Source organism: Arvicanthis niloticus, chromosome 6 (assembly GCF_011762505.2).
Source record: "Arvicanthis niloticus isolate mArvNil1 chromosome 6, mArvNil1.pat.X, whole genome shotgun sequence".
Lineage (NCBI taxonomy): Eukaryota > Metazoa > Chordata > Mammalia > Rodentia > Muridae > Arvicanthis > Arvicanthis niloticus.
In genome coordinates, this window is record NC_047663.1 from 89,140,602 (window position 1) to 89,163,448 (window position 22,847).

General features: G+C 55.0%; 4 protein-coding genes across 20 annotated transcripts in view; 3 read left to right on the forward strand and 1 right to left on the reverse strand.

The window, feature by feature from the left end:
• Positions 1–1,999, forward strand: LOC117710798 (guanine nucleotide-binding protein G(I)/G(S)/G(O) subunit gamma-13). The gene is made up of 3 exons (XM_034506025.2): positions 1–149; positions 1,579–1,710; positions 1,829–1,999. The coding sequence occupies exons 2-3, from the start codon at positions 1,613–1,615 to the stop codon at positions 1,932–1,934; spliced, it is 204 nt and encodes a 67-aa protein (XP_034361916.1). The 5' UTR covers positions 1–149; positions 1,579–1,612; the 3' UTR covers positions 1,935–1,999.
• On the reverse strand, positions 1,948–20,397 carry LOC117710795 (chromosome transmission fidelity protein 18 homolog). 11 transcript variants are annotated; one of them, XM_076937079.1, is made up of 23 exons: positions 20,257–20,395; positions 10,497–10,619; positions 9,774–9,953; positions 9,539–9,686; positions 9,221–9,389; positions 8,727–8,819; positions 8,588–8,640; positions 8,340–8,478; positions 7,511–7,720; positions 6,978–7,075; positions 6,632–6,755; positions 6,396–6,544; positions 6,095–6,188; positions 5,724–5,822; positions 5,525–5,655; positions 4,959–5,106; positions 3,935–4,159; positions 3,699–3,848; positions 3,475–3,605; positions 2,753–2,897; positions 2,541–2,669; positions 2,265–2,322; positions 1,948–2,186 (listed from the first exon to the last, which is right to left on the reverse strand). In XM_076937079.1, exons 2-23 carry the CDS (start codon positions 10,549–10,551, stop codon positions 2,050–2,052), a joined length of 2,865 nt encoding a protein of 954 aa, XP_076793194.1. In that variant the 5' UTR covers positions 10,552–10,619; positions 20,257–20,395; the 3' UTR covers positions 1,948–2,049. The 11 variants fall into 11 exon arrangements, with proteins under 11 accessions (XP_076793194.1, XP_076793192.1, XP_076793193.1 ...); XM_076937077.1 differs by having other exon boundaries at positions 9,774–9,956; XM_076937078.1 differs by lacking the exon at positions 20,257–20,395 and adding an exon at positions 19,283–19,630 and having other exon boundaries at positions 9,774–9,956.
• LOC117710797 (RNA pseudouridylate synthase domain-containing protein 1) lies at positions 10,980–14,243 on the forward strand. 2 transcript variants are annotated; one of them, XM_034506020.2, is made up of 5 exons: positions 10,980–11,161; positions 11,287–11,410; positions 11,565–11,667; positions 11,807–11,908; positions 13,162–14,243. In XM_034506020.2, exons 1-5 carry the CDS (start codon positions 10,980–10,982, stop codon positions 13,563–13,565), a joined length of 915 nt encoding a protein of 304 aa, XP_034361911.1. In that variant the 3' UTR covers positions 13,566–14,243. The 2 variants fall into 2 exon arrangements, with proteins under 2 accessions (XP_034361911.1, XP_076793209.1); XM_076937094.1 differs by lacking the exon at positions 11,807–11,908.
• LOC117710796 (mesothelin-like protein) overlaps positions 19,778–22,847 on the forward strand; it is a 12,081-nt gene continuing 9,011 nt past the window's right edge. For 2 of the 6 annotated variants that reach the window (XM_076937084.1, XM_076937087.1), the window contains exons 1-4: positions 19,778–20,089; positions 20,666–20,770; positions 21,577–21,697; positions 22,706–22,826. In XM_076937084.1, coding sequence (XP_076793199.1) covers positions 20,728–20,770; positions 21,577–21,697; positions 22,706–22,826 — 285 coding nt within the window. In that variant the 5' untranslated portion in view covers positions 19,778–20,089; positions 20,666–20,727. Of the gene's footprint in view, positions 20,090–20,433; positions 20,567–20,665; positions 20,771–21,576; positions 21,698–22,705; positions 22,827–22,847 lie in introns of those variants that run through there. The other 4 variants (XM_034506019.2, XM_076937086.1, XM_076937085.1 and 1 more) reach the window with 4 other exon arrangements.

A 22,847-nucleotide genomic window follows, 5' to 3' on the forward strand; every position in this document is an offset into this window, starting at 1 on the left:
TCAGCCCAACCCTGTGAAGGCGGTACCAAGGCCCCAGGTGGCAAGAGTGGGCGGGGCGGCTGCCTGGGCTCCCCGGACTCGGACAGCCCAGCCTCACTCCACAGATTCTTCAGCCCTTGTCATCTCTGCTTTTGCTGTCTCCTTCAAAAGTAAGTCCAATGAACAGAACCCTCCCACTGAGGGGGAAACAGACTCCAGGGCTCTAGGGCTTGACCAGGTGGGGGACCCTAGGTTAATTCTAACTCCTGGGACCAGGACAACTGCCTCCGGGTCTCAGGGGCGGGGCGGCCGACAGATCCTGTCCAGGGGCACAGGAGCCATCGCTGCGCGACGGGGGCGCGTCTGTCCTGCGCCGTGCGCGCCGCCCGCAGTGCCCGTGTGCGCCGCCGTGCGCCTGGCCGGGGGCGTCTCGGGGTGCACCGGCGGCCGGGCTCCGGCGGCGGCAGCAGCGCAGGTAGGGCCAATGGTGGACCATGCCCCAGCCCAGGTGCCCCCATTTGTGGAGGACCCGCAGCTGATCCTCCGCCCACGTGCCTGTCGGCGCGTGGGACGCGGGAGAACCTGGCAGGGTGGGGCACTGTAACTTGGGGTCTCTGGGAAAGGCGCTCGGCAGGCGGCCACACACACCCAGGAATACTAGCCTACCCAACCCCTCACTGGTTCCTTGGGAGTCCTGCCAGGACCTCTTTAGGATGGGCCACTCTAAAGGCAGTACCATCGCTGGGTCCTAGACTCGCCCCAAGGCCGGCTCAGCTGCAGTATCCCAGGATAGAGGCTTTGCCCGGAAGTGTCCAGCAATCGGTGCCAGACCCCTCTCAAGGTCGTGGAAGCAACGATTGGAGGGAGAACCAGAGACTTGGTCTTTTTGGAGTGCACCTAGATAGGGAGGGGTAAAGGGAGGCGCGCTGTTGTGCCCCAACTGACAATCAGATCGGAGACTGGTGACTGGGTCTGAAAACACTGGCCTCAGGAGGCTACCCACCTCCAAGTCCTGGACTTGCTGAAAGGCCTGTGTCCCCAGACCTACACATACCCCACCCTACATGCAAATTACAGCCAAATCCTCCCAGCCCCATGATTAACTTGGCCTCTTTACCCATGCAAAACAGGCATCCAGGAGGGCCAGGCAGCACCCAGCATCTGGGGGGGGGAGGGGAGGAGGGCTCCTAATCCCACCCAGGGTCTGAGTTAGAAGTGGGTATGGAAGGAGGATGGGGGTTGCTCTGGATACTCAAGAGTCCATTTTTTAAGTCTCCCTAGGCAGAGATGAGTCTGTCCTCCAAATCCAGGGCTGGGCCTTCTCAGGCTTATTTGCCCAGCCAAGAACGGAAAGTTTGCTCTACAGCTAATCAGCCCCACTGGGTAGAGAAGGCCCAGGGGCCTCGTTAGTGGGTCCCTATGGCACTGTGCAGGCCCTTTGCCAACATCATCACTGCAGACCTCAGGAAGAGCCAATGAGTGGTATTGTCCAATGGGCAGCAGGTTCCAGGATCTCCCTGTCCTGGAGCTTAGGGTGGGGTGGGGTAAGGGGTGGAGGTGAGGGCTGCAGACCCAGCTCTTGCTTCTCCCACCCACCAGCCTCAGGCTGGCTACCTCTGATGCTCCCGACGCCATGGAGGAGTGGGATGTGCCCCAGATGAAGAAGGAGGTGGAGAGCCTCAAGTACCAACTGGCCTTCAAGAGGGAGATGTCATCCAAGACCATCCCCGAGTGAGTGCCCTGTGATGTGTGTCATTTATACCTCCCTCTTGTGTTAGCCAGGACTTCACACCCCAGTGGGCAGGTACCATGGGAATGACCGACATTCACCGAAACCCCCCACTCACAGGCTTCTCAAGTGGATCGAGGATGGGATCCCCAAGGACCCCTTCCTGAACCCGGACCTGATGAAGAACAACCCTTGGGTAGAGAAGGCCAAGTGTACCATCCTATGAGCCTGACCCACACTCTCTGTAAGGTGTGACTTTATAAATAGACTTCTCCAGGTGTCTCTGCTTTAGTACGTTCCCAGTGGGAGTCAGTGCGATCTGATGTCCTGGGGCAGTGGGGCTACAGCAGGTCCCTGATGTACAGGTTGCGCCGAACAGCATTTGAGACACCCTCGTTGAACCGGAACCACACCTCACTCCTGCCCACTGCCACACCCATGCGCCACTCGTCCGTGTCCTTCTGGGGGGCCTCAACCTCTGCAGGGACCAAAAGGATGCACCTCAGCAGACCCCAACCCATGTCTCCACCCCCTCCCTTTTGTGACCCATACACACCTCTGCTTGGGACTGCCACTTTCCTGATGACCACACGTCCAAAGAAGTCCCTCTCAGGCTAGCAGAAAAGAGAGCCATCAGATTGCCAGTGGGCAAGCAGGCACACCCAGGCCTTTCCCCTGTGAGAGACTCCAAGGCCTCTGAGCAAGGCCTGCAACTAGGAGTACCTCTCCTAACCACTGCCCATTTTCTGGGAGCAATAGGTGGCTCCTTGGGACTTGGGGCAAGCCCCGCACTCCATTCATCATTTTGCTCCAGCCCTACCCCCACACATACCTGCTCCTGCACGGCTGTTCTCTTCATGATGTGTTCTAGCCGCTGCTCATGGTTACGTGGGGCAGGCTGCCTTGCCCCCTTTCCCCCACTGTCCGTCAGACTTGCAGGCCCTGAGGGCCCCTGGTCCACCTGAATGGAAGTGTGATGACAGCCGGCTGGCTAAGGCCAAACCACTGATATTGTATGCTGTCTCAACACCAGGGCAAGCTTACCTGGGGGCCACCTCCAGTCCAGGCCAAAGCCTCTGCCCTGCGCATCTTCTCCATTTCAATCTCCCGGGCAATAAGCTGCTTAGCCTGGTAGGTGAGGGGCTTGCGGGCAGGTAGTTCAGGGAAGCGGCAGACCTCTTCCACATTCCTGCCCAGATGGGTAAGGCAAGGTACCAGGGTACCAGTCAACAGAGGCAAGGTCTACCTGTTGCACCAACCCCACATGCCAAGTTTAAGAGCTAGGGTATGGGGTCAGTAGGGCCAGGGTCTGCCTGTGGCACCAACCCATACACCAAGTTCAAGACCCTGGATGTAGGGCGAGGTCCTAACACTGCTACATCCTAACCCCATGGCAGCTGGGGATCTCCCGACTGTAAGTGAAGAAGACAAGGAACATGCACAGGGCTTCAGGGAGGGAGCAAGAACAGGCAGGGACACCGGGACCCTCACTAAACTGCAGGATACCAGGGTTGCTACTGCTGTGCCTCGAGCCCTCTAGAGCCCCAAAGAGCTGCAGACACACAGGCTATCCACCCTGGGATGGACAGAGGTTCTATTATCACTACACTGAAACTTGGAATCAAAACTGTCTGACCTGGGATGAGGCCCAGGGCCAGCCACATTTGTGCCAGACTCAAACTGCAACCCACAACCCCTTGGACCTCACCAAGACCACACTGGCTTTGGCACACACACTGCATGTTCCCAGGCACAGGGGCACTCACGGCTCCAGCCTGTAGAGGTACTGCCCATCAGGTGTGCGCTCCTGGTGGTAGGTGAGACTGTAGGCAAGCATGGTAGCCACAAGGCTGGACAACTGCTGCTTCTCACGAGCACTGTACAGCTGTGTGCTCACCTAGGATCAAGTGGACACAGGTGGGACAACTGAGCAATTCCTGGAGCCACCTGGGCCACAAACTCCACCCTTTCCTCCATATCTGACACTCACGGGGCGCAGCCTGGGTGCGAGGACATCCAGGAGCAGGCAGAGGGTATCTAGAACAAGGGCCTGTGGTGTGGCCCGGCTGCGGGTGGCTGGTGCCATACCTGACACCAGTGTCTGTATGTGGTTCCTTGTCTGGCTCATCCGGGTCTGGGCCTAGGACAGAAAGTGAGCCAGGGCCAGGTGAGCAGAAACCCCTGGGGCCAGCCAGACCCCGAGCACAAACACAGCAAATGTCACACCTCCTGCTGGCTGCTGGGGAAAGTGATCCGTGGCACGTGGCTGGAGGCAAAGAGCACGTGGAAGGCTGCAGGCAGGAAGGGCAAGTAGCGCAGTAACTGGAAGCTCTGGCCATGGTAGGCAGCCTGCTCCAGCAGGTCATCAAAGGCCAGCCAGTCAAGGGCACAGCACACAGTGCCTAGGCTGGAGTCCCGGAGCCGAAGGCGTAGAAAGTTGTCAAACAGGCCCTAAGAGTAGTGAGCAGGCCATGAATCCCTGCAGGAGTAGGTAGGCCCAGACCCTCTGACCCCTTCATCTCCCCATAGCGTGAGCATCAGCCTCAGGACCCTTTCACTAGCTGCTGCTCTATGGAGTCCAAGGGGGAAGGATCCGCTGCCAATACCAGGGACGGACCTACCAGTCTAATGAGGGCCCTGAGACAAGTAGGTTGGCACATGGTCCAGTCCCCCACCCTTCCAGAAGTGGCAGGAAGTTATATCCTCAAAATTCAGGGCACAGCTGCCCTAGCTCGCCTGTGCGAGTCCAGTTCCCACTGGCCATACTGCACAGCCCTCTAAAGTGCACACTTCCAGATCGTCCGTGGATTTCCAAATACTAATCCAAAGCCGCTTAGAGCTGGAAGCAGCTTAAGCCAGGCCTCTGGGAGCAGGGGAGGCGATGTCGCTTGCTCACGTGCATACCTCCCACCTGCTCTCCACACCTCTCCATGAGCACCCTCCAGCGAGTATCTAGTTCCTGTAAGCCCAGGCCCCAGTATGTCCCTCACAGAGGTCTCCAGATGGTTCCCAGCCCAAAACTCATCTAGATGTCTAAGCTCCCTGCCTTCTGCCACCTCCATTTTTCCTTTAGTTCCCTTTCTGGGCCTGAGGGTCCTTCCTCGTGGCTGGTCCTTAATCCTACCATCCCCTCAGATGCCTGACACCTGTCCACCCACACCCTTTACTGTGGAACCCACCCAGGACATCTTCCGTTCAGTATCTACTCATTTAGTACTGATGTCACGAGAGCTGAGGTGGGCACAGGTACCTGGACAACCTTCTCATGCTCGCCCGCAGAGGTGGTCACACGCAGGATGTGGTAGAAGCGCTGGGAAGCCAGGGTCAGGGAGCCCTTGTCGCCATCACTGAGCAGGAGAGCGTGGGCTGGTAGCATCAGGTCCTGGCCCACAAGTCGCCTGCAAGTAGAGAGGGTGCTGAGGCTGGGGCCACGCCAGTGAAAGCAAAGGTGCCGGCAACCACCCTAGCCACATTCCGTACGCTCTGAGGGAAGCCCTGGCCAGCCTGTTTTATACCACTCTGAAGGTACAAGAATCTCTGAACAGAGCAATCTAGGAGCAGAAGACTCTCTCTGAACTGACTAAGGTAAGGTCAGGGAGGGTCACCCTCTAGGCCACAGATTTAGGAGGCTCTAGCCAGTTCCTTTTGGGGCAGTAACTGGACCCCCCCAACCCAAGTCAGCACCCTACCCAGAGAACACAGTGAGACCAAACAGCTGTCCCGGAGCCCTGGCGGCATCTGGTGGTGTCTAAGGGCTGTAGGCAACAGAGGCATCCAGACCAAGGCTGGTCCACTCATACCACCTGGAGTGCCTACCTTTGAGCCCTGGGCAACTGGAAGACCTCTTGCCACACAGAGAATAGCCCCTTGCGCTGGTCCTTCAGGCCGACATGGGTGGTCTGCACATCCTTCACACTCAGCTCCCGCCGGCCCCTCCCATACAGAAACTGGAAAAGGGCAGAATAAGCAGCGGCCATGCTCACCCCACCCTGCCTCACCCAAGCCATGTGCCCACCTGTAGGGTGTTGATGCAGGCACGGATGTCATTGTCGGTCTTCTCACAGAGGGCACCCAGTGCACCCGGGTCAGACCGCATGCCATGTTGCAGGGAGATCTAGAAGCAGGATAAGCACTAGAGTGTCTGCCCCTGCCGAGAGGACCCAGGCCTAGTCTAGCACAGCCTCAGAGCCAACCCCAGGTCCCCAGATGAGGGTAAACAGCCATGTGCTGGGGGCAGCCAGAAAGTGCAGTGCAGGTCCCGTGAGAGTACAACCTGACAGCTCAATACAAGATGGAGCCAGGGTGCTCAGTGGGGAAGAACATGGGAAGGGAGGTCGGGACAGAGGCTGCATATCCCACTGGAAGCTGGGAACCTGCCCTGCTGACCTCCTGGAGCCGCTGCACCAGCCTGGAGGGCAGAGTTGGTGGGACGTGGAGCAGAAGAGCCTGCTGCTTCAGCTGCCTTAGGGAAGGTGTGAACCTGCAGGACAGGACCACAGTGGCCACACAAGGGACAGGCCAGCGCGAGGCCAGCAGACCCTTCTGCTTAGGAAGGCCCCGTCCCACAGGACCCGCAGTGGCCACAGGAGGGACAGGCCAGCGCGAGGCCAGCAGACCCTTCTGCTTAGGAAGGCCCCGTCCCATAGGACCCACAGTGGCCACACGAGGGTCCCACCACCGCACTCACTGATCATTGCAGATACAGATGATAGGCCTCATTAGGAGGCCCCCCTCAGCCCTGCGTCGCCGCCCCCCTGTGGCCACAGCTGTGCCTCCTTGCTCAGCCTCCTGCGGACCCCTGCGATTCAGGATACTCAAGAGAACGTTGATAGCCGCCTTCAGGGAGGCACAGAAGAGGTCAGTGAGCCAAAGCCCCAGTGCACCCAGCCTGCCCACCCACCCACCTAGGCTGCAGAGGCCCACCGTGGAGGCTCCATCGATCTCATCAATAACCAGGCAGTTGGGCCTCCCGCCCGCACCCAGCACCGACTCCATTTGTGTAGCTGCTTCAATGCGTGTACGGAAGGCCTCGGGGCTACGGTCATCACTGGAAGAGCAAGGACAAGAATTACTAGGGAGCGGCCAGCATCCCAGCAGGATGCTATGAGGCACCCACTGGATGTAGCTACCACCAACTTCAGTAAGCCATGAAAGACATATCCCAACCCAGCCTACACATCCGGGACTCTAGCCCCACCCACCAGCCAGGGTTTGAGACCTGACAGGCTCAACCTTACAGACGCCCCAGACGAGGGTGCCCTCCACTCACCTTGCATTCATCTCTACCACGCAATACCCTGCATGCCTTGCGACCACATGTGCCAGCGTGGTCTTGCCTAGTCCTGGAGGGCCACACAGCAGTGCCACCTACAGTCAAAGCGGAGGACAGACTGCCGATCCCTTAGCCTCCAGCGAGCTCCTGGCCAGTAGCCAGGGACTAGAAACAAGGTTGATCACCGTTCCCCATACTATAGCCATCAAATGAGAACACCCAGAATACTCAGAGTAAGAGAAAACCCTTCCCAGGAAGCAAGTTATGTGGGGACATGACGGGAACACAAGCCCCTCCCACACTGCCTAGCTTCCTGTCCTGGCTTTCTCTAAACCCTTGGGAGAATGGATTTAACTTTGAATTTGGGACACCAGCACTTCCTACCAACCGTGATGTCATTGAACCCACAGACTCTAGAAGAGTTACAGATGTCACAGACCCCACCCCCACGACTACTGCAATAGCACTGGGTACCCTGAGGGCAAAGCCATAAGCTCAGATATGTTCATACAGGCCTGCAAGGGGTTTACCTTCTGCCGAGGCCTCCGGCTCGGGTCCAGCTCAGCTTCTAGCATCTCCTCCAGTACCTGCTCATGGCTTTTCCACTTGCCAGGGGCTGTGGCCTCCTTCCCAACCCGGGTGGGCTCTACACCGGGTCTGGGCTTCCGGGCAGGCCTCTCATGGCCAAACACCACCAGGTCCCATAGCTTCAGCCACTTGAGGAGGCAGCGGTTGGTAAACTGTAAGAGCAAAGCCTAAGGGAAGGGCCCTGCCACGCCCATATTTTCAAGACAGACAGGGACACTGAGGCTCAGAAGGCCCAGACCCTGGTGATCAACAATTTCACTGAGAACTCCAGCCTCTGAGACCCTATGGTCACCCCAGGACAACCCGGCACCAATTGCTGAGGGTGAGAAAAAGGACAGGTTAGGACAGTGTTTCTTAACCTGTGGGTCACAAACCCCCTTGGAAGTCAATGACCCTTTCACAGGGGTCACCTAAGACCATTGGGAAACACAGACACTGATGATTCACAACAGCAGCAAAACTGCAGGATTGAACTAGTAATGAAAATGACTTTATGGCTGGGGTCACACAGCGTGAGGATCTGTATCAGGGTCACAGCATTAGGGAGGCTGAGAACCACTGGGCTAGGATATCCAGGCCTCTATCAAAGCCCACAGCAGGTCACAGTTAACTAGCAATAAACCAGTTTTGTGCTGACTTGGTTTCCCCATTTAGCACTCAGAGTCCCAACATCATCCTTAGCACCCAGTGGCCCACCAACACAAAGACCCTGGCCCTTTCCTCTTGCTGCTAAGGCAAGCCAGTCACACTTGAGTGACATCAGGAGCTCACATCATCACTGAGCAGTTCCGTGTAGTGCTGGGGTGCAAACTCATCCACCCAGAGGCAGTGCTGAGTAGTGTCCTGGCCAGGGGCTGCCTCCTCTGCAGGGGTCCCCTCAAGCACAGCCTCCTCCCCTTCAGACCTGAGGCTGAAGAAAGAGAAGCAAGTCCTGATTCACTACAGAGGGATCACAGTGACTATGCCCACCATGCACGCCCAAAGCAACAGGGGTTCCTGAGGTGGTAAGTGTGTGTCACCTATGTAGAGTGTCTGAAAGCTGTTGGGCCTCCTCCAGAAGTTGTTGCCGTCTCTATACAAACACAATAGGCTGGGGTCAGGACAAGTCCAGCCAGCACCAGACTCAACACACACACCTACCCACTCCACTAAACCTACCTTGCTGTCAACTTGCTCCTTCAGGGAGGAGAAGGGGACACCCAACAGGTCCAGCTGGCCACAGCCTCGCCATTTGACATCCAGAAGAGGGTTCTGGGCAGGACAGATTTGTCATCTCTGTAACCCTCCCAAGTCATGGGGGCACCCACAGTGCCCCTCGGCCAAAAAAAAAGGCTGACAGAGGGAGAGATGACACCTTGCCTAATCAGAGAGGAGACAGATGCTGCCCTCAGATGGGCCAGGTCCAAGGGAGGTCAGCCTCAGGGTGGGGGAAGGGGAAAAAAGAAACAGAAAGCTAATATATGGGGTACAAGGTGGCACTCTACGGCCATATAACCCAAAAGTAGCATTGCTGTTTCCAACACTGGACTACCTGGGCATGCCTGTTTCTAGCAATTCAGACAGGTGAAACTGGCCTGAGAACCTGCTGAGAGCCCATAAAAGCAACATACAAGAACCAATACTACGACAAACCCCCATGCTGTGTCACACACCTGCACCCCAGTGCCTGTGAGGTCAGCCCGAAGCACCAAAAAGGCCCGCTCTCCACATGTGGATGTCACATTGATGTAATCCTCTAAGACAGGGGGCCGTCTCAGAACAGGATTGCGGAGACTTGGCAATGCCTGCATGAGGTCTTTGTCAGCACTAGCATCTGTGGGCCTAGGAGGGACAAACATCTCCAGTCACTCTCAGTGGGGTGCCTGGACCCACACTCACTCCTCTTGCCTTCCCACAGACACCCACTTCCAGAGCCTCATCCAGTGACAGGCAGCTTTCCAGGGAGAATTACATGCCCTTAAACAACACACCCGGCATCCAACATCTCAGGGAAGACCTCTGGACTTGGTGGAGGGGTGATGTCCCCAGGAGGGGAATCAGGGTACAAGAGCTCCTCCATATCTGACTCGAAGTTCAGCCTCTTCACCACGTCCAACCTGGGCCGTTTGACCATGGGGCCTGCAGAGACAGAGGCAGGAAGAGGAGAATAGAAAACTGATCCTCAGAATTCCCGAACTTAAGTGCCCAGTCCCCAATCGGACATACTGGAGGGCACAGGCTCGTCTCTACGAGCATTCTTTCTGGCATTGTGGCTGTCATTTCTTGGCGACCCTGCGGGACAGGGACGCGGAACAGTGTCCCCACCAACGATGGCCTCTTCGAAAGTCAGGGGGAGGCGGCTCGCCGGAGTCTGGAGGGTTCCAGAAGGCGCCAGGTCCCGTGTTCCTGCTGAGACAGAGGTTGACAGCAACCACACACATCAAGAAGCGAACTCCCAGCCGCTGCCTGTCCCATCCACACAGCTCTCCATGCTGCAGCAGGATGCAGCCACGACCTGTTTGTGACTCAGGACCCGCGCCCACCTTCCAGCTCAGCCAGCACTTCGAGCTCGGCCGCGAACTGGTTTTGGAAGTCATCCTCCACACCATAAAGATCTTCCTCGTAGTCTTCCATGGAGCCGGACCACAGCTCTCACAACTAAGTGGCCCTCAGAACTTCCCGCGCCGCGGACACCGCGCGCCACCCCTCCCCGCGAGCCTCCGATACCGCCAATCAACAGCCGGCGTTCCCAGAGGCGCCCACCATTGGCCAGAGGGAAAGGGCGGGTCTTCACACGCAGAGGGCGGGAGGAGAGGAATGGTTCGATGGTTGAAGTGGCAGACCAAGAATGCTTTCTATTGGACTGTACAGTAATCCGTCCGTGCGGGAGGCGGGGAAATAGGTGGTACTAAGAAGGTGCGTGCGCAGACCATTCGGGAAGGGCCTTACCTTTCTTCAGTGGGCGGAGCTCCAGGCCCGGAATGCCATTGGCCAATAGGACCATCCATAAGCAAGGTGGAATGGGCAGGGTGAAAAGGCGGAGCTGCGCACCAGCCAGGCCAAGACCTGGTTCTGAATATTGGGAAGCAAGGTTGGATGCAGGACTGAGAAGTGACATCCTGGTCCCTTAGCCTGTTGCGGGTAAGTCCTAAAGGATCTGCCTGTGGTCACAGGCTGGTGGGAGGCAAGTTAGGGAGCGCCTGCAGTCCTGGGTGGTCCGAGAGAGCTCCCTCACCCTGAGTCCATGGCAAGTCAGAATCTCCTGGCCTTGGCCAGACTCCCGTTCCGGAGCTGACACCGCTGGCCTGGCCCCTTGTGGAAGGCATCAAGGGTTCCAGCAGGTGCTGGCCCCAGTAAATGTGCACAGTACTTGAGGTCCAGGTCAGGCACCCTCCTACCCCAGGCTCACTCCCACCTGCGTGCAGCCCCACCATGGAGCCTAGCAGCATGGAAAATCTGTCCATCGTGTACCAGAGCAGCGACTTCCTGGTGGTGAACAAGCATTGGGACCTGCGCATTGATAGCAAGACCTGGCGGGAGACCCTGACCCTACAGAAGCAGCTCCGACACCACTTCCCAGAGCTGGCTGACCCTGACACCTGCTATGGGTTCAGGTACACAGCCAACACAGAGAGCCCCACTGCAGCATCCTTCCAAAGGATGCTGGAACACTTGACTCTGCCACAAAGGTGCTAACCAGAACACCACAAGGTCCAGCCACTGTTCTGCCCCTTCCCAGGTTCTGCCACCAGTTGGACTTCTCCACCAGCGGGGCACTGTGTGTGGCCCTGAATAAAGCAGCTGCAGGCAGCGCTTATAAGTGCTTCAAGGAACGGCGAGTCACCAAAGCCTACCTGGCACTGGTAAGTCCTGATCCAAGGCTCACAGCCTACTGCAGCAGGCCTCTCTAACCCAAGCTCCATGCTAGGCCTATGTGCCTACCTAGAACTTAGGCACATCCTTCTCAGAGGTGGCAGTGTGGCCCAGTGAGCTATATGTGATGTCCTTGCTCAACAGGTCCGAGGCCATGTCCAGGAAAGCCAAGTGACAATCAACTATGCCATTGGCAGGAACAGCACAGAGGGGCGGACCCACACCATGTGCATTGAGGGCACTCATGGTAATCGTGGTTTGTAGTGGGGGCCATGGGCAAGTCTCCAAACCCTGCATGAATTGGAGCAGCCAGACAGGTGTAGACTGGAGTTGGCTCAAGCTCTAGGGCTGGCCCAGTTGACTCTTACAGTTGCCTTTCCATCTAGGCTGTGAGAACCCTAAGCCAAGTCTCACAGAGCTGCTGGTCCTGGAACATGGGCTGTACGCTGGTGACCCTGTATCCAAAGTGCTGCTGAAGCCACTTACAGGTGTGTCCAGGGCAGGGGTTCGTCATATAAGAAAGGACCTTGAGTGTCGGCATTGTGGCGTGCCTGGGTCTATACCAGGTGTGCAGGCACAGCCAAAAGCAAGATCTTTGCTGGTGCTTGCATGTACCCTGATGGTCAAACTGATCTGTCTAGCTAGATCAAGTGTCCCCTGGCTGTGCCCCCACAGCCCACCCCAGACCAGTCTCTTGTCCTGAGTCCCAATATCTGATTTTGTAGCAAGGGATATATATAATGAATCCCGTACCAAGGGCCTGCCCTACCCTGCCCTGCCCTTCCTAGTGGCACAGATCTGCAAAGCAGCTACTCAGGAGAGATTCTTTCTTTTCTTTTTTTCTTTTTTTCTTTTCTTTTTTTTTTTTTTTTGTGGTTTTTCAAAACTGGGTTTCTCTGTGAAGCCATGGCTGCCTTGGAACTTACTCTGTAGACCAGGCTGGCCTCGAACTCCGAGAACTCCGCCTGCCTCTGCCTCCCCAGAGGGATTAAAGGCCTGTGCCATGACTGCCTAGAAAGGGATTCTTTCTTTAAAAGAGAAGACTGGGTAAACAGGTATCGTAGCATAGCCACACATTTCTAGCACTCTAGAGGTAGAGGCAGGAAGATCAGAAGTTCATGCCCATCTTCAGCTACACAAGACTCTGTCTCCAGGAAGAAAGGGAAAGGGGCCAGTGAGGCAGCTCAACAGTAAGGTGCCTTCCGCCAAGGCTGACAACCTGAGTTGGAGTCCCAGACCAACATGGTGGAAGGAGAGAAGAGACTCTTAGAAGGTGTCTTCTGGGTGGTGAGATGGTGGCACTTGCCTTTAAACTCAGCACTTTGGAGGCAGAGGCAGGCAGATCTCTGTGAGTTTGAGGTCAGCCTGGTCTACAGAGTGAGTTCCAGGATAGCCAGGACTACACAGAGAAACCCTGTCTCCAAAAAAAAAGTTGTCTTCTGACTTACTTAGACAGTGTGGCATCAAGCAAGCACATACAGGAACACAGTGATACACAATTAAAATGTACTTTAAAATGTTTTAAAGGGAGAAAGAAGAGAGTTGGGGATACAGTTGCATGTAAAATGCTTGCTCGCGTGCACAGTGGGCTCATTCTCAGTACTGCAGCACATAACTGAAAGCCAGGGGCCTGCTGGGAGACTCTGAAGCCAACCCAGAGAACTTTCTGGATACTGTAAGAGCAAGGGATGTGACAAAGAATGGCTCCTCCCAGCCTGACCTCCCATTCCTGACTCCACAGGCCGGACACACCAGCTTCGTGTGCACTGCAGCGCCCTTGGCCACCCTATCGTGGGTGACCTGACTTACGGACAGGCTGAGGACCAGGAGGACCAACCTTTCCGCATGATGCTGCACGCCTTCTACCTGCGCATCCCCACACAGGCTGAGTGCGTGGAGGCCTGCACACCTGACCCCTTCCTGCCTGCCCTTGATGCCTGCTGGAGTCCCACTACCTGTGTTCAGCCCCTTGGACAGCTCCTCCAGGCCCTACAGACTGACCCTGACCCTACGGGTGGAGGGCCAAGGCCCTGCAGCCTCTCCACCCCACAGCCCAGGGAAGGTTGGCCCCCTCCTGAGACTGAGGCACAGAGAGCATCGTGCCTGCAATGGCTATCAGAGTGGACACTAGAGCCGGACGACTAAGAGCCTCTGGGCTTGGGGGTTGAGAGCTGCTAGATGTAGCAGCTAGGAAGCCATGATTGCTAGAGGACAGGGTACTCGGGCTGTAGGAGAGATGTCCAGTAGGTAAGTCTTCTCTCAGCATTCCCCCAGAGCAAGCTAAGACTTTTCCTTCTGGAACAGCTTTCTGCCTCTTTAGCTTCATCCCAGGCTTGCCCACACCCCTAGCCAGGAAGGGCAAAGCCAGGAGCAGGAATCCTCCAGTGCCTAGGAAGGGCCATCCTGGCATTAGCCTACCTGGACTTGGGTCACCTGCAGCCCCCAACCTGTCTCCTGCTGCCCACCACTGTCATGTGCCTTTGCCTTTCCTGAACTCTGCCAGGGCCTCACCTCCTCTGCCTGCATCTAGCACTTGGCCCCAATGAATGGGAGTGTGTTGGGGCATCTGCAGAAGTGTCCTTCATGCATGCCCAGCCCTCTAAACCTGCCATGGATGCTGCTTCTGCTCATGGGCTCGTAGCTGGAGCGTTGACCATGTCACCACCTGCCTGGCTTCTACATAGCCATAGAGAATCAGCGTCAGCCTTTGGGTCCTCTCCTGGGAGCCTTCTGGGCCTCACCTGACCACCACAACACAGCCACAGCACCCTGGCTGCAGCTAGGGTCTAGGATTAAGAATAAATGTTCAGTGATCAATCCTGAGAGTGACCATGAGCCTATCTGATGTGGGGTACCCTCGACCCTTCCTTGCTGAATATGGCAGACCTCTAGCCCATGACTACTTAGCAGGACCCACTCTAGACCTTAAGGTCCTGGCTGCTGCCCTTCCTCGCCCCACAGGCAATGAGAAACTTGCATTGGGCTTGGGGGTTCTTAGGAGGGACCAGAAGATGGGTCACATGCCCAGTCCCCAGAAGACCCCTCCCAGTTAGGAGCATATTACAGCAGCTTTCAACCAGAGTCTCTAGGAGAACCACTGTTCATGTTGGCCTATAGCCTAGGTGCCCAGAGTCCCAGTGCTCAGGGGAGGGACATCACAAAGCCAACATTCCCTCTGAGGTCACATGACTACTGCTCAGTCCCTCCCCGTTGCAATATGTTTCCTCAACTGCCCCCACACTTGGGTTTGGACTACAACTTCCATGATGGATCAGACCAGAAGCCACTGCCCACTAGAACTTGGTAGAGATTTTACGGAAATCAAGGTCATGAGGCCCTGCTTCTGCTTCCTGTGCCTCAGTTTCCCAATCTGCAAAAGGGGAGCTTGGAGTATGTTAGGGACCGCTCTGGAGCCTCACTTTGGGTGGCCAAAAATGTTGCGGCCTGTACTGCCCGGCTTTGTGGGCCAAAATGTTGCAGCCTGCTCCGCTCCACGCTTGGTGGCCACTGTTTCCCTGCCCAAGCTGCCTCTCCGGTCTGCGGGTCAAGGTCTAGCGAGAGAGAGTGGGGCTGCAGGGGTAGGAGACACGAGGAATGGAGACAAGACAGGGTGTGTGGTCAAGTCTCGAGTCTCGTTTATTGTCTCTCTTCTCTCTTATTCTCTCTCATTGTCTCCCTTATTATGTCTCTCATTGAAGGGAAGTCCTGAGTATTTATAGGCTTTTGCCACGTGCCTTGCAGGCGTGGATATGACATCAGCCTTACAGGCGTGGATAGCACGTGCGTGCACCTCATGCCTTGCAGGCGTGGATACCACGTGCGCCTTGCAGCTGGGGTCACTAAACAGCAAAACAAGCTATGTGGGATAAACAAGATGTTTGTCACAGTGTGCTCAGCTGTTGTAGGCTGTTGAAAACCAAGTCTCTTTTCAGGGAATATGGTTCTAGATGGCTGCAAAGATGATCTGGCCGCTTTCTGCTAAAAGTCGGCTCCCACAGGAGTAGTTTGGGCGGCCATGCTAGCTTCCCCAACCCCCATCACTCTCATGCTTTTTTTTTTGTTTTTGTTTTTTGTTTGTTTTTGCCTTTCCATGGGGCGATACAGGTCTTTTCCTGTTTGCTCTGCCTCAGGATGTCCCTCACTTAGGCCTAGCCTTAGTGGTGATCTGGAAAGATGTCTTTGCAAACCCAGGCACTTGGCACTCCCCTGGTAGCCAACTCCAAAGCTCCCAGCTGCCTTCACCAGCTGTCTTACCTGTTACCACCACACAGGGGCACTGCTGGGTCCTGTTACCAGCATGTCTGCCACTGGACCCTAAGGCATGTGCTCCACAGCCTGTGACCTGTAGGGAGTAGGGCTGGGCCAACCTCACAACTTTGTGGTTCTCAGGGGTCGGTCCCTGCCAGACATCTATCAAGACTTCCCAAAAGACTTCTCTCAGGAAGTTCAGCACCAACAGGCACATGCCAGATTACCGGGGCAGTACCTACATAAGGAGGTTGTTTTCACACAGGAAAGAGCCATTGCCTCTGAGAAGCCTAGCCAGCACAGATGTCATATTATCCCATTTTGAAGAGGAAACGAGGCTGGGGATTTAGCTCAGCTTAGCCTTCATGAAACCCTGGGTTCCAACCTCAGCAGTACATTTAAGCAAGCAAACCAACAATCCTTTATGTAGTGGTGCACACCTGGAATCCCAGCACTCAAGGGTGGGAAGCAAGAAGATCCCAAGTTCAAAGCCATCCTCAGCTACGTAACAAGTTGGAAGCCAGCCTACTGGAAGAGATCCTGTTTTAAAAAGCAGTTTTTGGAGGGGCTGGAAAGATGATTCAGAGGGTAACATACTTGCTGTGTAAGTGTGAAGACCTGAGTTTTGATCCCCAGAACCCACATAAAGCCAGACATGCTAGCTCACAATCCAAGTTTCTACCATGACCTGGAAGGTAGAGACAGGTGACTCCTCAGAAGCTATGGGCCAGCTAGCCTGGTGCACACAGCTCTGAACTATCCGACTATCTCAAGCAAGATGGAAGACAAGGCAAGAACTAACACTTGACAGGGCTGTCTTCTGGTCTACACACATGCATGCAATCACATACATAAACACACATATACGTGCACTCATATACACACATGCATAAACATGTACTCATATGCACACACACTGTATTGGCTAGTTGTGTGTGTCAACTTGACACAAGCTGGAGTTATCACAGAGAAAGAAGTCTCCCTTGAGGAAATGCCTCCATGAGATCCAGATGTAAGGCATTTTCTCAAGTAGTGATCAAGGGGGAAGGGACCATTTGGGTGGTGTCATCCCTGGGCTGGTAGTCCTGGGTTCTGTAAGAAAGCAAGCTGAGCGAGCCAGGGGAAGCAAGCCAGTAAGTAACATCCCTCCATGGCCTCTGCATCACCTCCTGCTTCCTGACCTGCTTGAGTCCCGGTCCTGACTATCTTTGGTGATGAACAGCAATGTGGAAGTGTAAGCAGGATAAACCTTTTCCTCCCCAACTTGCTTCTTGGTCATGATGTTTGTGCAGGAATAGAAACCCTGACTAAGACACACACACACAAACACACATGCGCACTCACATATATACACATAAACACACGTGTGTACTCACACACATAAACATGTACTCATGTGCACACACACATGCACTCACATGCATAAACATGCACACGCACTCATACACACATATAAACACGTACTCACATACACATATAAACACACACACACACAAATATTATTACAAAGAGAAAGAAGCAAATCCCCCATGGTAGGCGTGGCCCTGCTAGAACAGGAAACAAAGTAGTGACTGGCTTCGTAGCCAGTACCCTCCAGGGCACAGGAGCCTCAAGTGGGCCCCCGGACAGGGGCAATGCTCCTCTGAACTTCCATGACCCATCCTACCTCCCAAAGGGCAGGCCAGCTGTGGGACCAAAAGAATGCAGCCTCATGTCATGGGCTCTGCCAGACTTAAGCTGTGCCAAGTGCCAAGTGCCCTACAGAGCACCAGTATACCAGCCGTAGCCTGCCATCGGGGGAGAACCCCAGCGGGCAGTGTGAGGGGTGGGAGAGGTCTTTGAACTATCCCAATGGCCAGATACAGAGTGGAAAGTTGAGGCCATGGAGCAAGGAGTAAGATAGATGGGAGACAGACAGACAGACAGACAGGCTCAGTTAAAGGGAAGGTGGAGCAGAAGGCCTGGGCAAGGCCCTGCTCCAGAAAACACTCCAAAACTATGTCTGCCTAGAAAATCTCAACCAATCCTCATGGTCTCCCAGGCCCTGTACTGCTCCCATGGCAGGTGAGATGTCACCAGCTACGGCTCCAGAGTCCCAGTGGGTTCCACCTTTGCACACTCACCCTTATCCCATGGCAAGGCTGGAAGAATATAGAGCAATTAATTATACAAGGCTCCCTGGAGGAGGGACCACCTAAGACAAGGCCACCCTGACCAGCATCCAGGCAGGAACATGCTAAGTGTGAGCACTGAGCTGAAGGCTTTGTCCAGGGCTCTCTGGCAATGGCACTTACTGTGTGCCCTAGAGCCACTCACTCAGCCTCTCTGGGTCCCCATATTCTCATCTGCAAAGTCAGGATTTGAACTAGCCCAAGGCTGTAGGAGGGTTCAGTTAGCCACAACTGAACAAGAGAGGGATGGGATGTGGCCCTATCTTTTTTTTTTTTTTTTAAGATATTTATTTATTTATTTATTTATTTTGTGTATATGAGTGCTTTATCTGCATGTACACCATATACACCTGCATGTCTGAAGAGGTCATCAGATGGTCATGAGCCACCAAGTGGAATTGAACTCAGGACCTCTGGAAGAACAGCTAGTGCTCTTAACCACTGAGCCATCTCTCCAGCCCAGGCCCTGTCAGCTATGACTCTATTGCTATGGTCATTTGTTGATCCTGACTCTAGGCTTCCCTAGAGGTCAAGCCCACAACAAGCAGCCCATTATCTGACCTCTGCCCAAGCCAGAATGCGAAAATTCTCCTCCAGCCTACCTGGGCCCTGGAGGTTGGTGGCAACCCCACCACCACATGACCTCTCCTCCCAGCAGGCATCTCCATGTCCAGAGCAGCCTTTTAAGCCAAAGCGGGGATTGGGAGGGGGGGTGTAATTTAGTGGTAGAGTACTTGACTAGCATGCTCAAGGTCCTAGATTCGATACCAGGACCACAAATAAATACAAACACAAAAACAATTCCTTAGCCAAAACCTGTCCCCAGGTGAGTCAGGTTCCATTGGCAGTCTGCCCTTGACCCCAGGTTAATAACGGGGCTCAGGGTCAACCTGGCCTCTGTACATGGGACCCTTTCTTAAGTGTCCCCAGGACCTTGTCCCTCCAAAATGGGGGCCCCTACACCCCCACTCTTAGTGGGTGCCCTCACTATTGCCAAATACAGCTGCTGGGAACTCTGTCAGTTACATATGTCCAGATGGAAGCCCAGGAGCCCTGTGAGATCCATCCTGAGTAAGGCGGAACCAACCAAGCTGTCTGAACTCAAACCTAATGGGGCACCCACCAGGCAGGACTCTGGAACCCCTGGGGGGCTATGATCTGCTGTTACTACAGCTGCCAGCCTCACACGGGGCTACAAAGCAGGCTTGATGGTTACCTGTGGGTGCAGATGGTGATTATGTGGCTTCAGACCCACACTTCAAGGGTTCTAGGCCATGGAGCCTTCCTTCTTTCCACGCCCCCTTCCAAAGTCAGAGCTGGAAGTAGGCAGCGGTCAGTAATACGAGCCAGGAACCAGCCCTGGACACTCAGGACCCAGAGGCTGCCTCTCCGGACACAGTCTAACAGGTAGGCTAGAAGTCCCCTTGCATACCTTCCTCTTACCTCACCCTCTCAGAGGCTTTCCTGGTGGAGCCATCATCTTGGCCCTGGTGCTGATGATTGTGCCCTGAGGTTTTGGCAGCAGCATCCAGGCCCTGAGTAGAGCCGTCGGCTGGAGTGAATGTCTAATGTATGCCTCTCTGCATGCTCACTCTTCTTCACAGCCCACATGTCTGCATGACACTGTGTTTTAGCACCCATGGGGTGGCTATGCCCAGCCACCATACTTGTCTGTGTGTGCCTAATGTCCAGCGTGTGAACAGCTTGCATGTGTAAGCTCTGGGGATGCACAGTCTGTACAGATACACCTATGTGCACAGAGATGAGATGTACGTGAATTCAGGCTGCCCCTCGTCACACCCTGAATGAAGCTGGGGCCTCCGGGGAGGGTGTGTGCTGGGTGCCTGCCAACCCTGAGCTCAGCCCAAGCTCAGCCTGAGTTTCTCCTGGGGCTGAAGAGCAGGTGCGTGCAATGCCTGGGCCCGAGGGGTTGATACAAGCATCACCTGGCACAGTCTAGTCTCCTTCCCACAGGCCTGCCTGGCAGGTGTCACGGCCACAGTGGTTTGATTAGGTAGAGCAGTCCTGGGCTGCTTACTGGGCCAGGTTTGTACTTAAGCTTGAACTGTGCCAGCTTTATTCACACCAACTCTGCATCCTGGGACTCAGCTGCAAGGATTGACAGAATCTGAGCTGGATCACTGGCATCTGGAACATCTGATCTACAATATCATGGGGCCAGCTGGTCAGAAGTAGCCTCTTTCCTGCTCTGACAGGACCTTCACTACCAGACTCTGTATTCCTGCTCAGGTAAGACCTGACACCAACCAGACCACAGTGTTGCAGACTTCTAAGCGTCTGAGTCTGTTTTGCTCCCTACAGAGGGCAGTGTACCCTCTTGTACCCTTCCTTGTACCTCTTCCTGTGTACCCCTTGGGCCTTGTAAAATCAGGAGGTCATAGGGACCCAAAACTCACCAGACTGTACACCCTGTGGTAGGTGCAATCAGTGGCACAAGGCAGTCCAACAGCTCTAGCTAAGCCTTGTCTTGTCTTCTAGAACCAGGGTCTTAGAGACAGCTGATGTCTGAGGTTTCGGCCACAAGGTGTGGGGGCACCTCTCCTCCAGTGCTTGGTAGATTCACTGTTTGTGAGATTTGCTAATTGGATACAAGGCACTCATGGGTCCCTGGGGCTGACCTGTGATAAGAAAGGCCAGGTTCACTAGCTCTCCTCCCCTGCCACTCCCTGCCATTTGTTTGTGGGACTGTTTTCCTCCCTGGGCAAGGTCAGGTACCCTTCGAGATGTTAATACTGACTCTCTATTTCTCTCTCTCTTTCCATCTCCGGTGAAAATAACCTGAGCTGCTCCCTGCCTTGTATCCAGCTAGGCCTGGACCTACAACCCCCAGCATTCGGGCTTCCTTGCCCTGAGACGCTTCAGCCAGGATGATCAGAACTGTCCGACCGTCAGCTATGGGCTCCAGAGTGGGTGAGAAAACACTTCTACACAGAAGGGAATGCGTGGGGCCCTTGAGTGGCTGTGGGTCATATTGCTGCAGAGGTGGGTATTGATGCTCTGGCCATCCCATCCACATGAACCCAAATCTGGGGACCTGCTGCAAGGGAAAAAAGGGAGGAAACTGAGCTCCCTGGGACACAGGCCAGCTAGTGTGGTACGGAAGAGCATCGATCCACAGCCCCACCAACACAGTCCTAGAGGTCCTAGTGTGGACAAGATGGGGCTGTGGCAGGAGCCACCACCAGTCTAGGCTGCAAGACATAGACCAAGCCCTCTTTGGTAGTCCCAGCATAAACCAGGCCAGGCCCCAAGGAGGCAGGGGCGAGAATGGTCCACAAAGGACATCAGAGCATGGCTGTCTTCCATAGGCCCTGTCGCTGCTGCTTAAGAGATTTTGCTAAGAGTCTGCTCTGTGTCGCTGGAAACAAACCCCTTCCTCCTGGGCTGGGAGACCCTTTCATGTCCAACTACAGAAACTTGGAAGAATATGGAGCCAACCCTCTGTTTCTGAGTTTTAGGGTCTCAGGGTTCACATTATAAGCACACAGAGCAACAATCAAGGAGGCACTTACACACATGTACGTGTGTACAGAAAACATATGCATACTTGCAGACACCGTGGGTACCAGCAGACATACCACATGCAGACCCAGGCTATGTACACAGAAACTGAGATGGCTCTGCCAGCCCCCTCCAGGTCCTCCATTCTAGGAGGGCTGTGGCTGAGGTGGTCACAGGGAACTCCTTCACATGCCCTCACCACCGCTCTGTTGCAGGTGCCCTGGCGAGTCCTGGTCTCGCCCTCCTCCTGTCTCTCACTGCCCACTGCTCGGGTCCTCAGACTAAGAGCTTGCCCAAGGGAGGACTAAACGCTAGTGAAGCCAATGTATGGGTCAGGTGAGCAAAACCCAAACTGGGCAAATGGTTTTCTGAGACTTGGCATGGAGAGAAGGAGTGGTCCTGAGTCCTCTGTTGGTGGTCCCAGGGGAGGGACTATGTCCAGGGTCCACACATAAGGCTCAGACAGGACCACTGCCATCACTGACCTAGAGGGCCTAGTCTGACTTCAGTGCTGCACACCGGCCTGCTTCCAGGGTCCAGTGTCAATTGTATGGCAGCAAGTCCCTGGCCATGTCAATAGTATGGGCATGATCACAAGAAGCTCAGCCATCAGGGACTTACGACCTCAGCTGGTATCCCCCAGGTTTCATCCTTGGAGCTCTTGGCCATCACTCCTCACTGCTTGTACCAGGACCAGAGCCTTCAATGCCATCCCTATTCCCTAAATCATTTTCTTCTGTCCAGGGTTCTCCGGCCTGAGCTTGACTTACCCCCATTTCTTGGGAATCATGTTCGTCCATGGGCCAGTTGGCAAATGCGGTGATTGGTCAGGCAGCACCAGGGTCCCAAGTGGGTCTAGCCAAGTCTGGGTTGGTATCAGAGACATTCCCCAACAAGTAGGTGGATGCTATATAACACCCCGAGAAAAGTCCAGAAGATGACCTCACCTATGGTCACTCAGCATGTGACCCTATACCCTTCAGCAGCCATCAGGACTGGTCTAAGCCTGAGTCAAAGTCAGCTGAGCCTGAGTCCCAGAGTGATGGCAGGACCCATGTTAAAGCCCCATCCAGCTGAGAACCTGGCCCTAACAAAGGCCTCTATGATGGATGGTGGAAGGAGGGAAGGAAGGAAAGGAGAAAGGGAGGACAGAGAGAGTGAGGGAGGAAGGAGGGGAAAAAAGGAAAGGAAATTTTATCTGTTAACAGGTACTCTCTGCCTCTTACTCCCCAGTGGTAAAGACAGTTGAGTAATCTTAGTCCCCCTTGCAGTAGCCAAAGCCTCCTTTGTCTTTCTTCATGGGTCTTTCCCTTTGGACCCACATGGTCTCCTCCTTCTGCACAGGGACAACACCTCCCTCCTGCAAAACTTCTGGTGCTTGCCAGCCAGCCAGCTGCCCCGGGAACAGCTCTCCAGTTTAATCAGAACCTTGGCTTCACAGAGGGTCACACTCAAAGCCTGGCAGGTAAGTGTGTCAAGGGCCAAA

What these genes read in the sequence shown, in the direction of transcription:
- LOC117710798 (XM_034506025.2), top strand. Translation starts at nt 1,613, where the DNA reads ATGGAGGAGTGGGATGTGCCCCAGATGAAGAAGGAGGTGGAGAGCCTC. An exon ending in TCATCCAAGACCATCCCCGA is followed by an intron (nt 1,711 to 1,828) that starts GTGAGTGCCCTG and finishes CCCCACTCACAG; the next exon opens with GCTTCTCAAGTGGATCGAGG.
- LOC117710795 (XM_076937075.1), bottom strand. Translation starts at nt 10,665, where the DNA reads ATGTCACTTCTCAGTCCTGCATCCAACCTTGCTTCCCAATATTCAGAA. An exon ending in ATCTGTATCTGCAATGATCA is followed by an intron (nt 6,189 to 6,395) that starts GTGAGTGCGGTG and finishes CCTGTCCTGCAG; the next exon opens with GTTCACACCTTCCCTAAGGC. An exon ending in GAACAGCCGTGCAGGAGCAG is followed by an intron (nt 2,323 to 2,540) that starts GTATGTGTGGGG and finishes CTTTTCTGCTAG; the next exon opens with CCTGAGAGGGACTTCTTTGG.
- LOC117710797 (XM_034506020.2), top strand. Translation starts at nt 10,980, where the DNA reads ATGGAGCCTAGCAGCATGGAAAATCTGTCCATCGTGTACCAGAGCAGC. An exon ending in GTGCATTGAGGGCACTCATG is followed by an intron (nt 11,668 to 11,806) that starts GTAATCGTGGTT and finishes CTTTCCATCTAG; the next exon opens with GCTGTGAGAACCCTAAGCCA. An exon ending in GCTGCTGAAGCCACTTACAG is followed by an intron (nt 11,909 to 13,161) that starts GTGTGTCCAGGG and finishes CTGACTCCACAG; the next exon opens with GCCGGACACACCAGCTTCGT.